The sequence below is a fragment of the Cucurbitaria berberidis genome (assembly GCF_010015615.1).
Source record: "Cucurbitaria berberidis CBS 394.84 unplaced genomic scaffold K460scaffold_1, whole genome shotgun sequence".
Taxonomy (NCBI): Eukaryota; Fungi; Ascomycota; class Dothideomycetes; order Pleosporales; family Cucurbitariaceae; genus Cucurbitaria; species Cucurbitaria berberidis.
In genome coordinates, this window is record NW_024468935.1 from 7,044,014 (window position 1) to 7,060,268 (window position 16,255).

The 16,255-nt window shown below is 51.2% G+C and overlaps 8 protein-coding genes across 8 annotated transcripts; 2 read left to right on the plus strand and 6 right to left on the minus strand.

The window, feature by feature from the left end:
• Positions 1-519: 519 nt before the first annotated feature.
• K460DRAFT_299978 (uncharacterized protein) lies at positions 520-1,736 on the minus strand. The gene is made up of 2 exons (XM_040929819.1): positions 974-1,736; positions 520-744 (listed from the first exon to the last, which is right to left on the minus strand). The coding sequence occupies exons 1-2, from the start codon at positions 1,513-1,515 to the stop codon at positions 738-740; spliced, it is 549 nt and encodes a 182-aa protein (XP_040794724.1). The 5' UTR covers positions 1,516-1,736; the 3' UTR covers positions 520-737.
• A 284-nt stretch (positions 1,737-2,020) lies between these two features.
• Positions 2,021-3,188, minus strand: K460DRAFT_383381 (uncharacterized protein). Its single transcript, XM_040935447.1, has 2 exons — positions 2,245-3,188; positions 2,021-2,194 (listed from the first exon to the last, which is right to left on the minus strand). Exons 1-2 carry the CDS (start codon positions 2,931-2,933, stop codon positions 2,188-2,190), a joined length of 696 nt encoding a protein of 231 aa, XP_040794725.1. The 5' UTR covers positions 2,934-3,188; the 3' UTR covers positions 2,021-2,187.
• A 553-nt stretch (positions 3,189-3,741) lies between these two features.
• K460DRAFT_325820 (integral membrane protein-like protein) lies at positions 3,742-4,791 on the plus strand. The gene is made up of 2 exons (XM_040930609.1): positions 3,742-3,846; positions 3,904-4,791. The coding sequence occupies exons 1-2, from the start codon at positions 3,769-3,771 to the stop codon at positions 4,501-4,503; spliced, it is 678 nt and encodes a 225-aa protein (XP_040794726.1). The 5' UTR covers positions 3,742-3,768; the 3' UTR covers positions 4,504-4,791.
• On the minus strand, positions 4,668-6,806 carry K460DRAFT_392285 (uncharacterized protein; the record flags this gene model as incomplete). Its single annotated transcript, XM_040935875.1, has 4 exons — positions 4,668-5,206; positions 5,300-5,792; positions 5,842-6,037; positions 6,349-6,806. 4 exons carry the CDS (start codon positions 6,804-6,806, stop codon positions 4,668-4,670), a joined length of 1,686 nt encoding a protein of 561 aa, XP_040794727.1.
• Positions 6,807-7,447: 641 nt separating this feature from the next.
• Positions 7,448-8,909, plus strand: K460DRAFT_270784 (argininosuccinate lyase; the record flags this gene model as incomplete). The annotated part of the gene is made up of 2 exons (XM_040927674.1): positions 7,448-7,502; positions 7,570-8,909. 2 exons carry the CDS (start codon positions 7,448-7,450, stop codon positions 8,907-8,909), a joined length of 1,395 nt encoding a protein of 464 aa, XP_040794728.1.
• Positions 8,910-9,264: 355 nt separating this feature from the next.
• On the minus strand, positions 9,265-9,669 carry K460DRAFT_351994 (uncharacterized protein; the record flags this gene model as incomplete). Its single annotated transcript, XM_040931606.1, has 1 exon — positions 9,265-9,669. One exon carries the CDS (start codon positions 9,667-9,669, stop codon positions 9,265-9,267), a length of 405 nt encoding a protein of 134 aa, XP_040794729.1.
• A 780-nt stretch (positions 9,670-10,449) lies between these two features.
• Positions 10,450-12,051, minus strand: K460DRAFT_392287 (uncharacterized protein; the record flags this gene model as incomplete). The annotated part of the gene is made up of 1 exon (XM_040935876.1): positions 10,450-12,051. Exon 1 carries the CDS (start codon positions 11,680-11,682, stop codon positions 10,450-10,452), a length of 1,233 nt encoding a protein of 410 aa, XP_040794730.1. The 5' UTR covers positions 11,683-12,051.
• A 1,313-nt stretch (positions 12,052-13,364) lies between these two features.
• K460DRAFT_299988 (uncharacterized protein) lies at positions 13,365-14,375 on the minus strand. The gene is made up of 2 exons (XM_040929820.1): positions 13,952-14,375; positions 13,365-13,887 (listed from the first exon to the last, which is right to left on the minus strand). The coding sequence occupies exons 1-2, from the start codon at positions 14,342-14,344 to the stop codon at positions 13,402-13,404; spliced, it is 879 nt and encodes a 292-aa protein (XP_040794731.1). The 5' UTR covers positions 14,345-14,375; the 3' UTR covers positions 13,365-13,401.
• Positions 14,376-16,255: the final 1,880 nt, after the last annotated feature.

Below are 16,255 nucleotides of genomic sequence, written 5' to 3' on the forward strand. Positions count from 1 at the left end.
ATACTAAGAGCGTCAAGACCAAACTCTTTCACCGCATAGTAAGATTCCTGTCGTAATCCGCCCATCAGTTCTCGCCCATATTTACCCCTATGATGAGTTCCATATCCGAGAATCTTGTATACACTAACCCCAGTAACCACCACGATTTAAACCGCGTTGCACATTCAGGCATGCCTTTGTAGCACGTTGCTTGCTCCGAGGGCCATGGCTCTAGGTCCCGGCCATAGTTCCAAGTCGTTGGAGACGTCGAGTGGGTTGCTGCACCATGTGACTACTTTGATCAGCTACCCCTCCACTCTCAGGTAATGAAGGGTCCACCATGATGGGGAATATCGATGATATCATAACAGGAGTGGACGAGTGATGAAACGTTGATCAAATCACGCAAGACCTACACGGGCTCCACTCTCCTAAAGCCATGGATTCACTACAACACTGCTCCGCGCTCGAGGTGCGAAGATTCTTAGGCGTCAAGGCTGTTCACGCAAGGCCAAAGACCAGCACCATTGTATCGCAATTCAGAGTGGTAATCGGTATATTAACATTCTTTTCTCTGTAATAGGGTACCCAAAATATCTGTACCAAACCATGTAAGCAGCTAAAAACTCCCAAACGCTCGATGCCTCGCCCAAGGCAGCATATCCACGTGCAGTATCCCAGATCGCGTAACAGTCGGTGCTGATGCCGATGCCGATTCGTGGACGTCGTGGAATGGAAACGTGTATCTCGATCATGCGCTATTCACTATTTAGTTCAGTTATGCGTCGAAGGCGGGGAAGGAGGATACAGCCGCCCGCGCTGCACGAGCAAAAGGGACAGGTTCTGGGGAAAAGATGATGATAATGTCGTATTATTGGCTGGGAGGTGTGCCAATTAGCGTCGTCGTCATCTTTTCGTAGAGCCATGGTCCCTATCGCTAATACAGTCTCACGAGTAGTGTGTAAGCGAGGACAGGGTGGAGGGGGCAACTTACTACAAACTCAACGTGAGATCGCCGCGAATACTCGCCTTCAGCTCAATCTCAATCTCCAAATTCGCCTCCAGCGTCAACTTCAGGCCGTCCTGGTCCTTTAGATCACTCCCACCCTTCTGGGCAGGGTCCATGCGGTACGGTTGATTCGGGTCGGTACCACGCATGGGGATCTCCCCTCTCATGGCTCGCGCGTGCGTGACGGGACCGTCCATGGATGTGCTGTCGGGCCCAATTCGTTCGAACATGCCCATCTTCTGGAGGTCTCCGTTTGCGTCGGCCTCTTCGAGTGCTTCTAGCGAGGACGTCATCATGTATTTGCCGTCTTTCCGGTCCTTTTCGATGCGCTGGCGGCGGGCACGGCGTGATGAGGAACGTGAGCGTGCAGATTGTAGGCCAGCTTCGCGTATGTCTTGCTTCTTCTTGTTCACAGCTTTTTCTTGCTGCATCGTCGTGCGCTCATGCGGCTCGGAATCCGATGAATCATTCTGTTGGTCATTCTGTTGGTTTTTGTCCGCCATGTCGTCGGGAATCCTCTGTATCATTCAATTCGTGAGGGTGGGGTGGAGGAAGACGGTGAATGGTATCTCAGCACTTGGTGGAAGAGGTAGTGGCCGGGCGAGATCGAAGGCCTGGGCAGAGGTACATGCAAGACCATCTACCCAGTCCAAAAAACAAGATTAAAGCCCCGGTACTAGGATGCTGCAGCACAGAGCGCCTTGCCGCAGGCCGAGCTCCTCTTCGCCTCTCGAAGCAAGAACCCCGGCGACTGACGTCAATACCATATTGCTCCACAGTGGCTGACGCCGTCAACGTTGCTCTAGCTGAAAATAAAACCCGGGTAAGGGGATCGCTACGCTTTAGTTCTCGGCTGACGACGACTCGGCCAAAGTTGGACGGCCAAAGTTGGCAGAAACGGTCATGGCATTGCGGGGCCCGTCCTGGTCATAGCTTCGCGCATGAGACACTGGCCGCAGATTTCATGCGATGTAGCGTGAGATAATAATTTGCTCAAAGGAGAGTTTTCATGGAGAATCAAGTCAGAGCAATGGCAAATTAATAGATCGTAGATTTTATCTGCGTTATGCAGGTAGATATCATTACACTACGAAGATATTCCCCAAGTCAAACGCCATCCAAGAAATTCGGCTTTAAAGCGTCGTTTTCTTGTCCTGTACAGTAAAGAGAAGTGTCATACATAAATCGTCGCGCAAAGCTCAGTTCCTGTTCATGGTCAGCACATTATACATGTCAAAGCGGTTTAAGTGACTTACAATAATCCGAGCGTAAGATCACCGTGGATCTTGGCCTTGAGCTGAATCTCAATGTCGAGATTGAGCTCCAATCGTAGTCGAAGCTGCTCACCGCCTCCCTTCTCTTCCTCCTCGTCACCGCCTCCGCCGGTCAAGCCTCCAAGAGCCTTGCCTGCAGTGTTTCCGACCTGGTTGACAGCATTGCCAGCGGTGTTCTGGACCATGTCGCCAGCACCACCAACAAGGTCTCCTCCAGGGAGGTCCTCAGTAATGCCGTCGAGCGGGCCTCCCTTGCCGCCCTTCTTCTGGCGCTGGCGGTTGCGACGGCCTCCGGAGGCAGAAACGTCAGATCGTGCAACGGATTCCGAGTCGGATTCCTGGCCTCGTCGGCCTCGGCCACGTGATTGGCGGCGCCTCGATTGCGACTTTGCGGGTTGGGGTTCCGCATCAGAGTCGTCGGCATTGCCATTGGTTTGCTTTCGCCCTGCGTCCGCTTGCTCAGCTTCTCCTTCGCCATCGCTTTCGGGGGCAGGAGTAGCATCAGGAGTGGGCTGCTGTTGAGGCTTCTTTCCGCCCAGCTTCTTCGGCGTCTTCTTCTCGGTTTTCTTACTCGATGATTCTGCGCTGCCCTTTGCTCCCAGGGATGCGTTGGCATCAGCCTGTCCCTCTCCGGCAACGGACTGCTTGGTTTCCTCGACAGTGTCCGCCATTGTGTGTGGTGATGATCAAGTTGGGATGAAAGGCGCGATTTGATAGCGTGAAATGGAGTAAGCTGAAGGTACTTTGGAAATACAGGAATGCAGGCGACGGAGCAAAATGTTATGAGAAAAGCGACAGAGGGACAGGAACCGGTTTGGACATGAGAAAGCGTACTCTCTACCCCTGCTCACACGAGCCACCGCTCATGCACTCTGACGCAACCGTGGCACCCACATGTACACCCCACCAAAAGCGCGAGCTCCACCTCCAACTAAAACTTGTCCCAAACCCTGCGCACATCAGTTCGCATGGACAAAGCCGGCCGTGTGTCAGCTCCTTTTGCCACTTTTCATCCCGGTTTTCAAGGCTCCTTCGCGTTGGATGCCCCGAGATCCGTCCTTGAAGGGCCCGTTTGGGTTTTCTCTGATGTCAGCCTCGCTGGGTTCCCGATCCAGTTGACATCAACCTTTTGGGAGGTTGTGCGGTTGAAGTTGCATCATGAGCAGAAACTAAGCCCTTAGACCGGATGAAAAGCCCGGGTCTGGGTGACACAATCGTCGATTCCGTCAGACTTTCGCGTGGCTAATTCCACGTGCGACTCTACCATGGAACCCTCCAAAGCTTAGAGATGTCACGTGTGACAATTTGATAAATTTGTCGGAGGTCGAGACCGCTGGACTAACGACCGTTTTGCTAAAAATGCAGCTCCCAAGATTATCTACACAGATCGCCGATTCCGGGCCGAAGACCGCTCGCCTAGAGCACGTGACGATCAGATAAGATAAAATTGCCATCTGATCCTCAGACCAAACCACGGCGCCCAGGACACAGCACAAGGCATTCAAGATGGCAGCCCCAGAAGCCCAAGAGGCAGCTGCCAAGCAGCGGATTATCAAGCATATGAACGCAGACCACCACGACTCGGTATGCAAACAGCTGTAAATACGCAGTGAGGGGTAATCTCTAACGTGACGTCCCTAGATCCGCCGTTATGTAGAAGCCTACGCATCCAAATCAACGTTTCAAAGCCGCGATGCACAGATGACCGACATCGATCTTGGCGAAATGAAGTTCAGCTGCGGCGGCCAGCAAGTCGTCGTCACATTCGATCCACCCATGACGGCCCTCCGCGAAGCTCGCGAGCGCCTCGTGCAAATGGACAAGGACTCTTTGCAGGCTCTAGGCCGAAGCGACATCTCAGTCACCACCTTTATCCCAGCCACCGCTAAACCAGGGCATCTATACAATTTCACGCAATGTGTGCTTGCATACCTCCTACTTCCTCGGCCAGCGAACTTCAGGCCAGGATCGTTGCTGTACGAAAGCCTACTATACAAAGTTCCATCCATTGCAGCATTTATTGCCCAGATTGCATGGATCGTTTTCGCGATCATGCTGCCCCTGCATATTGGCGAGACTGTTTTGATGGCTAGAAAGCTGGCGAAGCATGGGTGTAGTCCCGCGGATGGCGTATGGTGGAAGTGGATGGGGACTTGCTTTGTGGAGGGTATTACTTCGTTTTGGAGGTTGGATGGCCTTATTGAGGGGAAGAGGAGGGAGAAGGAGGCTAAGAAGCACTGAGATGGAGCCCTTGGTATAGACAATGCATATGCGTTCCACAGCGGAAACATCATTGTAGATATTTCTGATGCTACTATTTGGATTCTCATACTCGATTAGATAGCATCAAGGCATAGCGGGTATTATGGGGCATTCCCCTTTTTAGCATCACAAATCCCGTTCGCTCAGACCCGACACAGCCTTCCATTCTGCGTGGTTACGCCCAAGTCAGGAGCGCCTCGGATCTCCCACTCGTCACTCCCTATAGCAGTCGTAGCATAAAAAACGCCTGTTGGATCGTATTTCCGCTTAATCATTACCAGCCTCTCATACTGAGCCCCATAAAAGTCTTCTTTCCAATTTGGCTCATCAACAGCAGCCTCATTTAAATACGACCCGCCTCCCTTACTGGCTGGTGTGATATCCCTCCACGGTTGCAGGATCTGTTCATGTAGCGCACGGTTCGCCTCAGAGATCACCGTAGCAGATGCATTTTCTGGAAAGTTGGCTGACTTGGTGATGAAGAATGACTGGGCATTACGCCATGCTGAAGATACGGCGTTATCAACATTTTGTGGATTATCCGGTGCTTGGTGGTAGATGCCGAAGTGGTGACCAGCTTCGACGTGCGCTACTACTGTCTTCCACAATACTTCAAAATTTTCAGGGTTGTTCCACATTGTTTTGGGAACGAGGCGGTTACCAGGGAGCGAGGTTGCAAGGCCTAGCGGGAAGTTATTCTTGCCTCATGCGTCCATGTACGCTGAAAGGGAGGTGGGGTAGTATGTGTCGTTCTTTTCTTTCTGGAACGGGACACCAAACTTTTTGACAGTATAGAAGAACGGCTTGGTCAGGTTGTTGTAAGACCCCGGGGTGTGGCCTGGTGCGAAGAAGTTCCTCATATCCAGCGTCAATTGGCCATTTGTGTTAAAAACGAAAAAGAACGAGTAGGTATTCGCATCAGTCCAGGCAGGAAACGACTCCCAGAGGACGCGGAGCACTTTGAAGAAGTTTGCGCGCGAAACGAATTGGGTGCCATCAGTACTGTTACCGAGAACGAAAGATGAAAGTGTAACGTCGGTTTCGGGGAAGGCTTTGACGATAACGGAGGTCACGATACCGAAGGTGCCAGGTCCACCGCCACGGAGTGCCCAAAATAGGTCTGGATATGACGTTTTGGAGGCAGTCACGTAGCGGCCATCTGCGGTGACTACTTGATATGCCAGAACTGCATCGGCGCCCATGCCATGGAAGCCGCTGAGTGGTGTGTGTCCTCCACCTTGAAGATACCCCACAGCATAGCCTACAGACTTCGATTGTCAGTATTCTTTTAAACTTGTTGCCGGTGATTTGACTAACCGGACAAATACCTCCCAGCACCGTCACACCATGAGCATCCGCTGCCCGGTAGATCTCGCTCAACGTCACACCAGCACCGACCTTGAAAGCCTTGCCAGCGTAGCCTTCGAATTCGTAACTAGGAAGGAATATAATGTCTTTGATGTTGTGCATCCAGAGAGCGATTGATCCCGCACCAGTAGACTTCCCAAGATAACTATGCGAGCGTTAGTAGATCAATTGAGTCTGGAGACTTTTACGGACTCATGGCCAGTGTTCTTGACAACAAGACGAATATTTAGATTCCGTACAAAGTTGACTGTAAGCTGAATCTGAGCAACGCTGGAGACATTCACTGCGTACTCTGGATAGGCTCCGAGAGTGCATTGGTCCGTCGAAGTCGTATCGTTACGGGCCATGCATGTTTTGCCTTGGAATATGGGCCACATGATGGAGGTAGGGTCATTTTCGCTGTTACATATTAATCCTCGTCTGCTTTCCCCAAAGCTTGCGATGCCGCGTACATACTGGATTGGGAACTTGGTGAAGCTGCTCACCACACTATTGCATTTGGCGACGTCCTTTGGTCCCCAATTTGAGTCGTAGCAGGGCGAAGCAATTGGCACGGTGGGAACTAGACCGTCATTTAGCAAGGCATCAAAGACATTCAAATGTGACTGTGACGGCCACAGTGCATCGCCAGGGAACATTTTGCAGGCAGTGAAGTTGTGGTCTACTGTTGTTCCGTTATGGTCAAAACCAACAAGATCGGCTATGGAAGAGGTGACATTTTCGTTCGCAATGCGATCTATGACAGCATTCGTCAATTGAACCCGTTCCAATTCCAATAATGGACCGTTGGCGGCAGTTGTTTCTGGTATGATGACCTGAGCCGGTGGTATTATGCCAGGTGAAGACTGAGCACCAATGGTAGGGAAAAAACATGGTAAGGTGGTAAAAGCCTGAAGCCAGTGCCGAAGAGCCATGGTGGACGTGAGTTGCAAGCACCGATGCTGTCATGAGTCTTTACCTGAGATACTTATGCATTGCTGACAGTATACGCGCCACCATGGCATCTGAGTAACGTTTCTGCAACCCGGGGGAGGATGCAGTCAGCTAACGCCCTCATCTATGGTCGAACAGGGTGCTGGTCAGAAGCATGGCATTTGCCGGCAGTTGCTTGCGTAGCTCTCCCAGCTGGTGACACGAGGTGCAATGCAGAGGTGGTGGTCATCGGGTATTCGAAGCTCTATAGAGAACCTGTCTTTTAATTCTAGTACTGATTTGACGATGCCGGCAACTTCAATTGATGGTGAAGTAGACGAAACTAGTTGTAATACATTCTGGGAGGAGGGTTGATCGCATAGGCTATGAGCACCGTTTGTGAGCAATAGCATTATTAATATCAAACGACTGAATACAGCAGTCTATACACCTCGAGGATGCCGTTCAGTGTAAAGCCGATTTGCAGGGATGAGGTGCGGTACGAAAGGCGGAGGATCTGTGGAGGGGCACAGGCCTTATCGATTATCGCTGACCCCTGCCGCCGATGCGGAGCGTCATGTCCTTTTCTTGAGCGCACCAGTCATAACGTCAACATTCAAATCTTCTCCCTCTCCGTATCAAGATGGCATCCGAAAAGAAGGTAGCAGAGAATATGCTGTGGGGAGGCCGTTTCACCCGTACGTCTTCTCAATGGCAATTGAACACCTCCATCAACTTGATAGCTTCATGCTAACAATCGCGTAGAGGGCCTCGACCCAGTCATGGAGCAGTACAACGCTTCACTCCCATATGATCGACTGTTCTACGCAGAGGATATCGCCGGCTCTATCGCATTCGCTCGCGCCAACAAGAACAATGGCATTCTTACCGACGACGAGTTCGCTGCGATCGAGAAGGGCTTCGCACAGATCAAGGAAGAATGGGCGTCGAATAGCTTTGAGGTCAAGGCGAATGACGAGGACATTCACACGGCTAATGAGAGGAGGCTGAGTGAGATCATCGGCAAAGACACTGGCGGAAAGCTACACACTGGACGCAGCAGGAATGAGCAGGTCGCAACCGATATGCGATTGTGGCTGAGGGCGCAACTACAGACTCTGGAGGGCTACTTAAAGCTGTTGATCAAAACTTCGGTACAGCGAGCAGAGGCTGAGATCGACGTCTTGATGCCCGGCTACACACATCTCCAAAAAGCCCAGCCAGTCCGCTGGTCGCACTGGATCCTCTCCCACGCCACCGCCTTCGCTTCGGAACTTGAGCGCCTCCGAGAAGTCATAAAACGAGTCAACCGCTCCCCGCTCGGCTGCGGCGCGCTCGCTGGCAACCCCTTCAACATCGACCGTGACGCCATGGCGAAAGAACTTGGCTTCGAAGGCCTGCTCACGAACTCGCTCAACGCTGTTGGGGATCGTGATTTCGTCTTCGAAACTATGCAATGGGGCTCAAGCCTCATGCTGAAGATGTCTCGCTGGGCTGAAGATCTAATCATCTACTCTAGTCTTGAGTTTGGCTTCGTGCGACTAGCGGACGCATACTCAACAGGAAGCTCGCTCATGCCGCAAAAGAAGAATGCTGACTCCCTGGAACTGATTCGAGGAAAGAGCGGTCGCGCGTTTGGACATATGGCGGGCTTGTACGTGACCATCAAGGGTCTGCCGACTACATACAACAAGGATCTCCAGGAATCGGTCGAGCCGCTAATTGACCACATCAAGACCGTCGGCGACTCCATCCAGATCGCCACCGGTGTTCTCTCTACCCTCAATATCAATGCAGAGAAGATGCACGCCGCTTTGGCACCCGAGATGCTCGCTACAGAGTTCGCAGACTACCTCGTCAGGAAGGGCGTGCCGTTCCGCGAGGGTCATCACATCTCAGGCCGCGTCGTTGCGCTGGCAGAGGACGAGAACGTGCCCATGGACAAACTGAGCTTGGAGCAACTGAAGGGTATTGACTCCAGGCTAGGCGACGATGTTGTTGAGTGCCTGGACTACGAGCGAGCGGTAGAGCTGAAGAACGCCACTGGAGGCACAAGCAAGAGCGCTGTTCTGGAGCAGATCCAGATCTTGAAGAAGATTCTCTGAAGTTGCTACACGAGAGGTTGTGAGAAAAAAGGTCGATATTGGGATCTCACGCTTTACACGATAGACGACAAGATAGAGCATCTAGCCTCGCAGATAATGACACTTCGAGCAGCGATTCGCTCATTTTAGTATGGAACAACTCATCACCATCGAAACCTCCGCACTCCGGAGCTTACACGTCTCAACCTCATATCACGATCACTCACAATGACAGTCTGGTTCTCTACGATATAGTGGGTAAAGGGACATGATATTCGTAGCCATATTATATTCTAATTGGACTTGAACGCCTGCAATGCAATAACTGCCCGAGAAGTATGGGTATCATCGGTCAGAATCTCTCCTCGAAATTCGTTTAAACACCTCCCATCACCGCCCCTACAAAGCCTAGGCCGAGTACAACGCTGATTCCCCAGCCTAGCCCATGCCTCGCACTACCCGCATTGCTGTACCCAGTGCCCTTCCTCGCACTCCCCCCGTTAAAGCACTCGAACATCGATTGCCCCCTTTCGTATGCACTGAACTTCGTCGCTAGACACGTCCTTACGATGTCTGGGCTGTCGGTGATACAGAATTGAAAGCAGCCATCCGCATCTTCTAAATTGGTGTCGGAGTTAGGGTCGGAGTAGGTGGCGATGGCATTTATGTGGCCATTGCAACAGGCGTCGAGAATCGAGGAGTTGGAACCGCCGACGGGAACCGCGCAAGAGCCGAGAGCCGTGGGAGGACTGGGGATGCGAGTGAAGGGCTGGCAAGACATTGCGTTGTTTTGAATGGTAGAAGTTGAATATTGGATAGTTGGGTGTTTGAAGGAGTACTTGGTTTCGGGTCGTCGATGGACTATGACACAACCTGCGTGCTGTCGAAATGGGTATTACTGGAAGAGAATGATCGTACGCCGTTGATGCAAGTGTTTGAAATTAATAAAGGATGCAAGAAGACAAAAAAATGCTCCGTGCGTTCACAGAACGCTCGATAATCGAAACGAAGAGAAATACAAGAGAAGGAAATCGAGGCTGCTGACTGCCATTGTTCCTGCGATCCTCTCTCTCATATGAGTACCTCTGTGCTATGTTTATCCCAGGTCCACAATTCGGTCAGCGCGAGATCTTGCACTAAGCGCCGGCCGCTTGGCTGTGCCACACCCGTGGTTGGCCCGCAACGATCGAGAAATACGCGCTAGAACGTCTTGCAGATTCGAAACCAGATGTTCTGTCGTGTTTGAAACGTACATTGGTTGACTCGTGTATGTGTTTATTTACGGTGTGTGGATTACGCAACAAGTGGAGACGTGAATCAAGCCTCACGTGATCATTTATGCGGAGCTCGGGGTTCTGTGAGGTGTAGGTTGCCGAAAATTCGTCTGCTCAAGCTCAATTCGTTCGTTATTAGCTCTTATTGAAAGCGAGTTTGATGCACGAGAGTGGGCGGCGGTCATTGGTGCATATGGAAGGATATGAAAAGACTTATCATATATGGGCCATGGGGCTAACCCCGGCATCAACTACTCTCCTTGCCTCTACTACCTGATGCCCCCATACTAACCAAACTTCTCACCAGGATACTCCCAAGGCTTGTCCCAAGGGTCCTCCCACGGAAACCCTCGAAGCTCCTCCCGATCCGTTGCGGGGCCAATTTCCTCTCCCTCCTTCATGCCAGAGCTCCCCACCGTCGACCACGTAGCGAGCTGCGGCGCCACTGGAACTTCTGGGAACTTCTCGCACGAGCTCTGAAACCACACTCCGCTCGCAAATTGCCGCGATAGGCCTTGGTATCGCGTGTGAGCGTTGTCAGGCGCCACGAAGGGTCTCCGACCCATCTGCCTCATCTGCGCGAGCCATGATGGCTTGACCCACTGTTCCTCAATCTGATCAATCGCCCAATGTCGATATGGACAACTCTCCCACGAGAGCGGGCACGTCTTACCTTTGGTGTGGTGCGCTTTGCACAGGCCCAAATCGTGGAACACGTCACCACCATACTCATTGGGTTCGAGCTTGTAGACGCGCAGACCTGTCTGCATACCGTCAGCCTGGTCAATGTTGGAAATGAGGGACTTCGCCTCGCTGCAGTTCATCCATCTGGACCAGATCTTGGGATACGTGGGTGACTGCGATGGGTGCGTAAAACCACCACCACCACCACCACCTCCTCGACCATTGTCTATGCCGCCTCGGTCGCTGCGCGTGTCTGGAGCACCTCTGCCGCCTCTGTCACCGCGCGTAGGTGTGCTATGAGGGATCGCTGGCCTGTCTAGGTTCAAGCGATTGAAACCTAGCATTTCATCCATGTCAAATATGCTATTGGATGCAGGTGGTGTCGGCCCAGGTGGCGCATTCGATTGCGCGGTTTGGGTATCGACCTCTGGCTGCGTAGAGCTAGTCCCAATTGTCTCATCTATCAATCTATTGAGTTGGTCCAACGTGGACTCGGGAGAGGGCTTCGACGGTACAAGCAACTCGTCAGCCTGGTCTCGCTGACTTTGGTACCTCTCCCACACATCTCCGAATTTCGCGGCAGATCTGACGCTGTTGACGCCCCATAGAGGCAGCCTAGCGAACTGCAAGCCTTGTGAGGCATTTGCTGCTTCTCTGGCGAGCAACGCATCGCGGTCGTCTAGTTCTCGCATGAGTTGATCATGCAGAGATTCTTGCCCAGTGGGCTGTTTAGGTTCTACGAAGGTTAGTTGTCGCTCGCGTGAGTCGATGGGAGACTGACTGTTTCGGCCAGATTGGCCTTTGGGCGCAAGTTTGCCAGAACTAGATCCAGCCATGTTGCTGAGAGAGTCAGCATGTAGCAGGAGGCGAGGTGGTGTTTGGACGTACCGCTTGTGTTGTGATGTAGATCAGTGAGGGTGGAGCTTTAGAAGCTCGCCGTTTGTACGATTACTAAGCAGGTGGATTATCTTACGAGCAAGGAACAGTTTCTAAAGTCGCTTTCACCGTGATGCCAATGTATAATTCCCGGTATAGGCACGAGAGGCGAGAGTGGTCATGAACGGGTATCCATGGGTAAGAGGATTGGCAGTTTTCAGGCTACACTATTAAGGGATTGGCTGAGCTATGAACATTTACCGGAGAATCCAAAAGACACAATGGCGTTCGACTTTGTAGAGGGTAGATAGTTTGAATGTCAACACAGCCGTGTTCTGCTACTCTTTCTCCGCGTCGTGACAACAACATCTGCGACAACGGATACATCATTTGCAGCAATATGTATAGGCAATCTGACACTACATGGAGACGACGCAACATGTTAACGGAATAGTAGACCAGAGGTGACTATGATATTGACAGAACAAAGATGGTGGGTGAAGCATTGCGGCGGTAGATGTCAAAAAAGCAACCAGACTAAGAGAAACGGATGGAGAAAGTCTAAACTCAACTTCGAATATGTACAATTCAGCTTGCCTAAATATGCGGATGCAGAAACTGTAAAGTCTGACGTGAGGTCGTCTACTTCGTCCTGGCTTGGTGTCCGCAACAGCACCGTCTTTCCGGCTCAACTAACACCACAGGAGAATCTACTATGGCGCCAGAACGCAAAAAGAAGGTTCTTGAAGATTTCATATCGGAAGATGAGACAGACAGTCAAGTGCCGCGAGACTATGAGCCCAGTGAGCAAGCCCTGAGTTTGCTCGCGAGCCGCTCTCACAGAAGAGTTGTGGCACTTCAGGCAAGCGCAGGGCTAAGCACTCACGCCCGCACATGAAAACCATCCCATTGAGAGGGATGCTATCGCGAGGCGATGTCTTACGGAATCCCCGAGAGCTCAGACGTAGATGTCGCCCCAGACGACTTTGACCTGGCACTGAACTCGCCCATCGTACGGCGCGGTGGGCGTAGGGCTGTGATCAAGAGCCGCTCTAAACTCGAGCGACACGTAAAGAGTCTGCTTGCAGAGTCCTGCGTATCTGATTTCTGGGATGAAGCTTACGATTTCGCCGACTCAGATGCAGAGGAGCTGAATTTCGCACCTGCAGGGACGCAATTAGAAGCGGGCTGGACAGGGAGCTGACACAGGATAAGTTTGACATTCCGGACTGCGAAGACGTAGATAAGCTCGAAGATGAACACCCTGACGAGCACGACGCGTTTATGCAACCTGTCAAGAACATTGACGAAGCTGGCTGGAATTGGCATGATCAATCGCCCCACAACATGTCTCAAGACGGTTACAACGATATACACTGGGGAAGGATGTATAGATATTAGAAATCGCTCGTCAGGCGAGGTGTTGGACATTCTATATAGCTGACTCGGATGGCATACTCCACTCTAGAAAAGTCTGTGTACTCCGGTCTACATGAGAATGACACGCCAACGTATTACATCGCTATGAACATGTCCGCTAGACCTGTCGTTAGCCACCATCCTCACATATTATCAAGTACAGTACCATATTCCATATTCTGTCCATCATATGGTGGAAGGGCATATTTTGAGTGGAGCTGAGGGGAGCGAGAATACGTTCTTCGATTTGTTAAGTACTATCACTCCACGTCATACAAGTCGTTCCAGAAAAGCATATCGTTCAGCATATCCTCTGGCAGATTGAGTGAAGCGAAATTCTCACGCTTTGGAGTTCGTATCTGAGCATGAACATTCGCTGCAGTTTTCCAGCCAAAGAATCCAGCCATCTCCCAATCGATGAGGCCAACAATCCTATCGTTATCAACAATACAGTTTGACAATGAGACATCATTGTGCATGAAGCTAAGCTCGGGGTCTTTGTTGTCCTCTGCAAAGATAATCTCTCTTTCGAGCTCTTGAATACCACGATGTTCAACGGGATCTGGGTCCGGAACGACGTAAGATCGGCGACTGATCTCAGCGGGTGAAATTGTGCGCAGCTTCTGTAGTATCTCTCGTACCTGTTGCTTGAAGGAAGACTTCTGAGACTGCGAGATGTACTGCCAAGCTATGTTGAGGCCGACTCCAGGGATTCTCTTTTGTACAAATACATCACGTTCGTTGATCTGCCCATGACAACCTTAGTAGTGTATCAAACAGGCATATGCTACTAAGTGTTTTCAAGAGTACCTTAGCTGCGAAGTAGACCTGAGGGACTTTGGTGCTATCCAGCACCTTCCTTGCAAGAGCCAAGGCCTCCACCTCGTTCGCATCGGCGTACGAATAGTCGCGGTGAGACCGTCGGCCTTGAGGATTTGCCTTCAAGTGACTAGACTTGATGATCACGCTTCCGAGCGCAAAGACATCGCGCCCTCCATCCTGATTGTCGTAAATCCTGTTGGACTCCGTGCATTTCTTAAGCACTGTAAACCAGTATCCTAGGGACTCTGGCGTAGTGCAATTCATGTGCTTTGCATCAGGTGTGAAGTCGGTGGGGCGGGGAAGGTATCTGCCATACAGAGGCACATCCGCGTATCGATCTGTTGGCGGTATATTCTCAGGGTTGGCTTCGTATGGGTTCATTGTGTGATTATTATCAGATTGAATGCTAACGTGAAGTGCGAGGATAGAACGGCGGACAGAAAGACCCCCGGTCGCCTACAAGCGCCCTTGCGCCAATAGCTAGCGCCTTTTCGTACTAGTAGAGGATTAAGCGCCCGGTTACTTCACAGGAACTTATCATCATGGTCGACCGCTGTCACGTCTGCAATGGGTGGATGAACACGACTCGCGGTGATGTCCACAGCTGCCCCGGTGAATCTTCAGCCACTGTCAAGAGCGAGCCTGCGCTCGTTGATTCTAGCGAGGACGAGGTTCCTCAGCTGGTACTAGCTTCCAATTAACGTGCTGTGCTTGGTAATATTCCCTGGTCTACATCTTGTGGTAATTTCAATGACGAGGAGATAGACTAATGTTATCTTGACAGTCATAGCATTGTGCCGACTGTACAGCGAAGCAGGTTCAGGATTCAAGGAGTCGTATTGAGGATTAGTGGCATGCTAGTTGCCTGTCGTCCGCATTCTTTCAACCGCTGTCGCACCGACAAGTCTTCATCAATAGAAAACACTTTTCATCAGCTGCGTGCTCGTGAATAAACATGGTTCAAGCTAGAAAGTCAATGTTGGTTATTAAGCAGTCCCTCGATTGACACGCTGATAGCCCGGTGCGCGGTACCCTCTGGCGCTGTTAAATCTGTACAATGCTCACATTAATAGCAGACGTTGCTTAGAGAGGCTTATAACAGTCTCTTTCTTTCCAATCTCGTTGGTGTAAGTATTTTACTTCTTTTTGTCAAATCTCTTCCAATCCAAGTCTGAAAGTTGTTTTTATAATCCCTAATTCCTCTTTATTACATCTCTGCTACAGCAGCTGTGCAACGTTCAACCCTCTATTTCTATAAAATCCCATATTGTTACCTTACTATCTTCTCTTCAGCTATAGCTTTTATTTCTAATGTCAAAGTCTAGGTTGCATCCGGTGCAGTTTTCTTGAGTTTAAAGGGAATATATTATGATTAAACATCACTGCACTTGCATAACATGTATCTTGCTTATGTTTCACTTTCACCAAGTAAATTCTCTTGCTTTCCCCCGTCTTCCACGGCAGGGTGTACCCGTAATCGGAGAAACGTTGGCCCTGGCTGTCAAAAAACCACGCCACGCCACCCTGTTTTACCTCCACAAACACTACTCATACCACTACGCTTGTTTCAAGCAACGTGGCATCATGAGTGAACCACCCGACAAACTGAGATACAACAACCATGATTACCACCACCCCACTGTCCGCTTCACAGTGGAGGAGCTCGAGGAGTGGTTCTCACACTGTGGCACTCTTCGAGGCCATACCTGCTGCCTAAGATGCGGCCGGGAAGAAGACGAGGAGCACCGCCTTAATTGGCTTTCAGGGTGCGACAATGACTGCCTGCTTTGTGGTCTCGGCAAGAGAAGCACTGTCAAGCATTTTGGCAAGGTATGATCCCTTCTCACGAACCTGAAGCCCTCACTGACATGCAATTTAGCCCTGCCCACGAATGCAGATGACGTACGCCGAGTACTTCACTCCCGAGTTCTTTGCTCTGCACGCCGGTGTGCCCTTGCAACCTTGGGATCCTAAATTCGAGGCACTGTACGTCGCATTGCGCGACAATTTCTCCCGCACAACAGGTGCATCAGGAGAGCGCGGTCGCCCGCACTTGCAAGAGGAGAGATCGTCCAGATTCACACGCAAGTCCAATGTGAGGACCAGTGAAAAGGACAAAGAAGAAGACAGACCTTCCCGGTCCAGGCCCAGCTTCAAGGACAGGGATGCTGCGCTTGAAAGGCTTCAAGCTAAATTTGATGAACTCGACAAGCGCACTCGCTATCGCAGTCGCAGCCCCAGTCGCAGCCCCAGACGCAGCCCAAGACGCGGTCTCAGACGCAGTAGAAGTCC

Bases quoted from the DNA above. Each gene is read 5' to 3' on its own strand.
- K460DRAFT_299978 (XM_040929819.1), bottom strand. From the start codon at position 1,515: ATGATACAGAGGATTCCCGACGACATGGCGGACAAAAACCAACAGAAT.
- K460DRAFT_383381 (XM_040935447.1), bottom strand. From the start codon at position 2,933: ATGGCGGACACTGTCGAGGAAACCAAGCAGTCCGTTGCCGGAGAGGGA.
- K460DRAFT_325820 (XM_040930609.1), top strand. From the start codon at position 3,769: ATGGCAGCCCCAGAAGCCCAAGAGGCAGCTGCCAAGCAGCGGATTATC. The intron at 3,847-3,903 runs GTATGCAAACAG...TGACGTCCCTAG, and splicing joins ACGCAGACCACCACGACTCG to ATCCGCCGTTATGTAGAAGC.
- K460DRAFT_299988 (XM_040929820.1), bottom strand. From the start codon at position 14,344: ATGAACCCATACGAAGCCAACCCTGAGAATATACCGCCAACAGATCGA. The intron at 13,888-13,951 runs GTACTCTTGAAA...TGTCATGGGCAG, and splicing joins AGGTCTACTTCGCAGCTAAG to ATCAACGAACGTGATGTATT.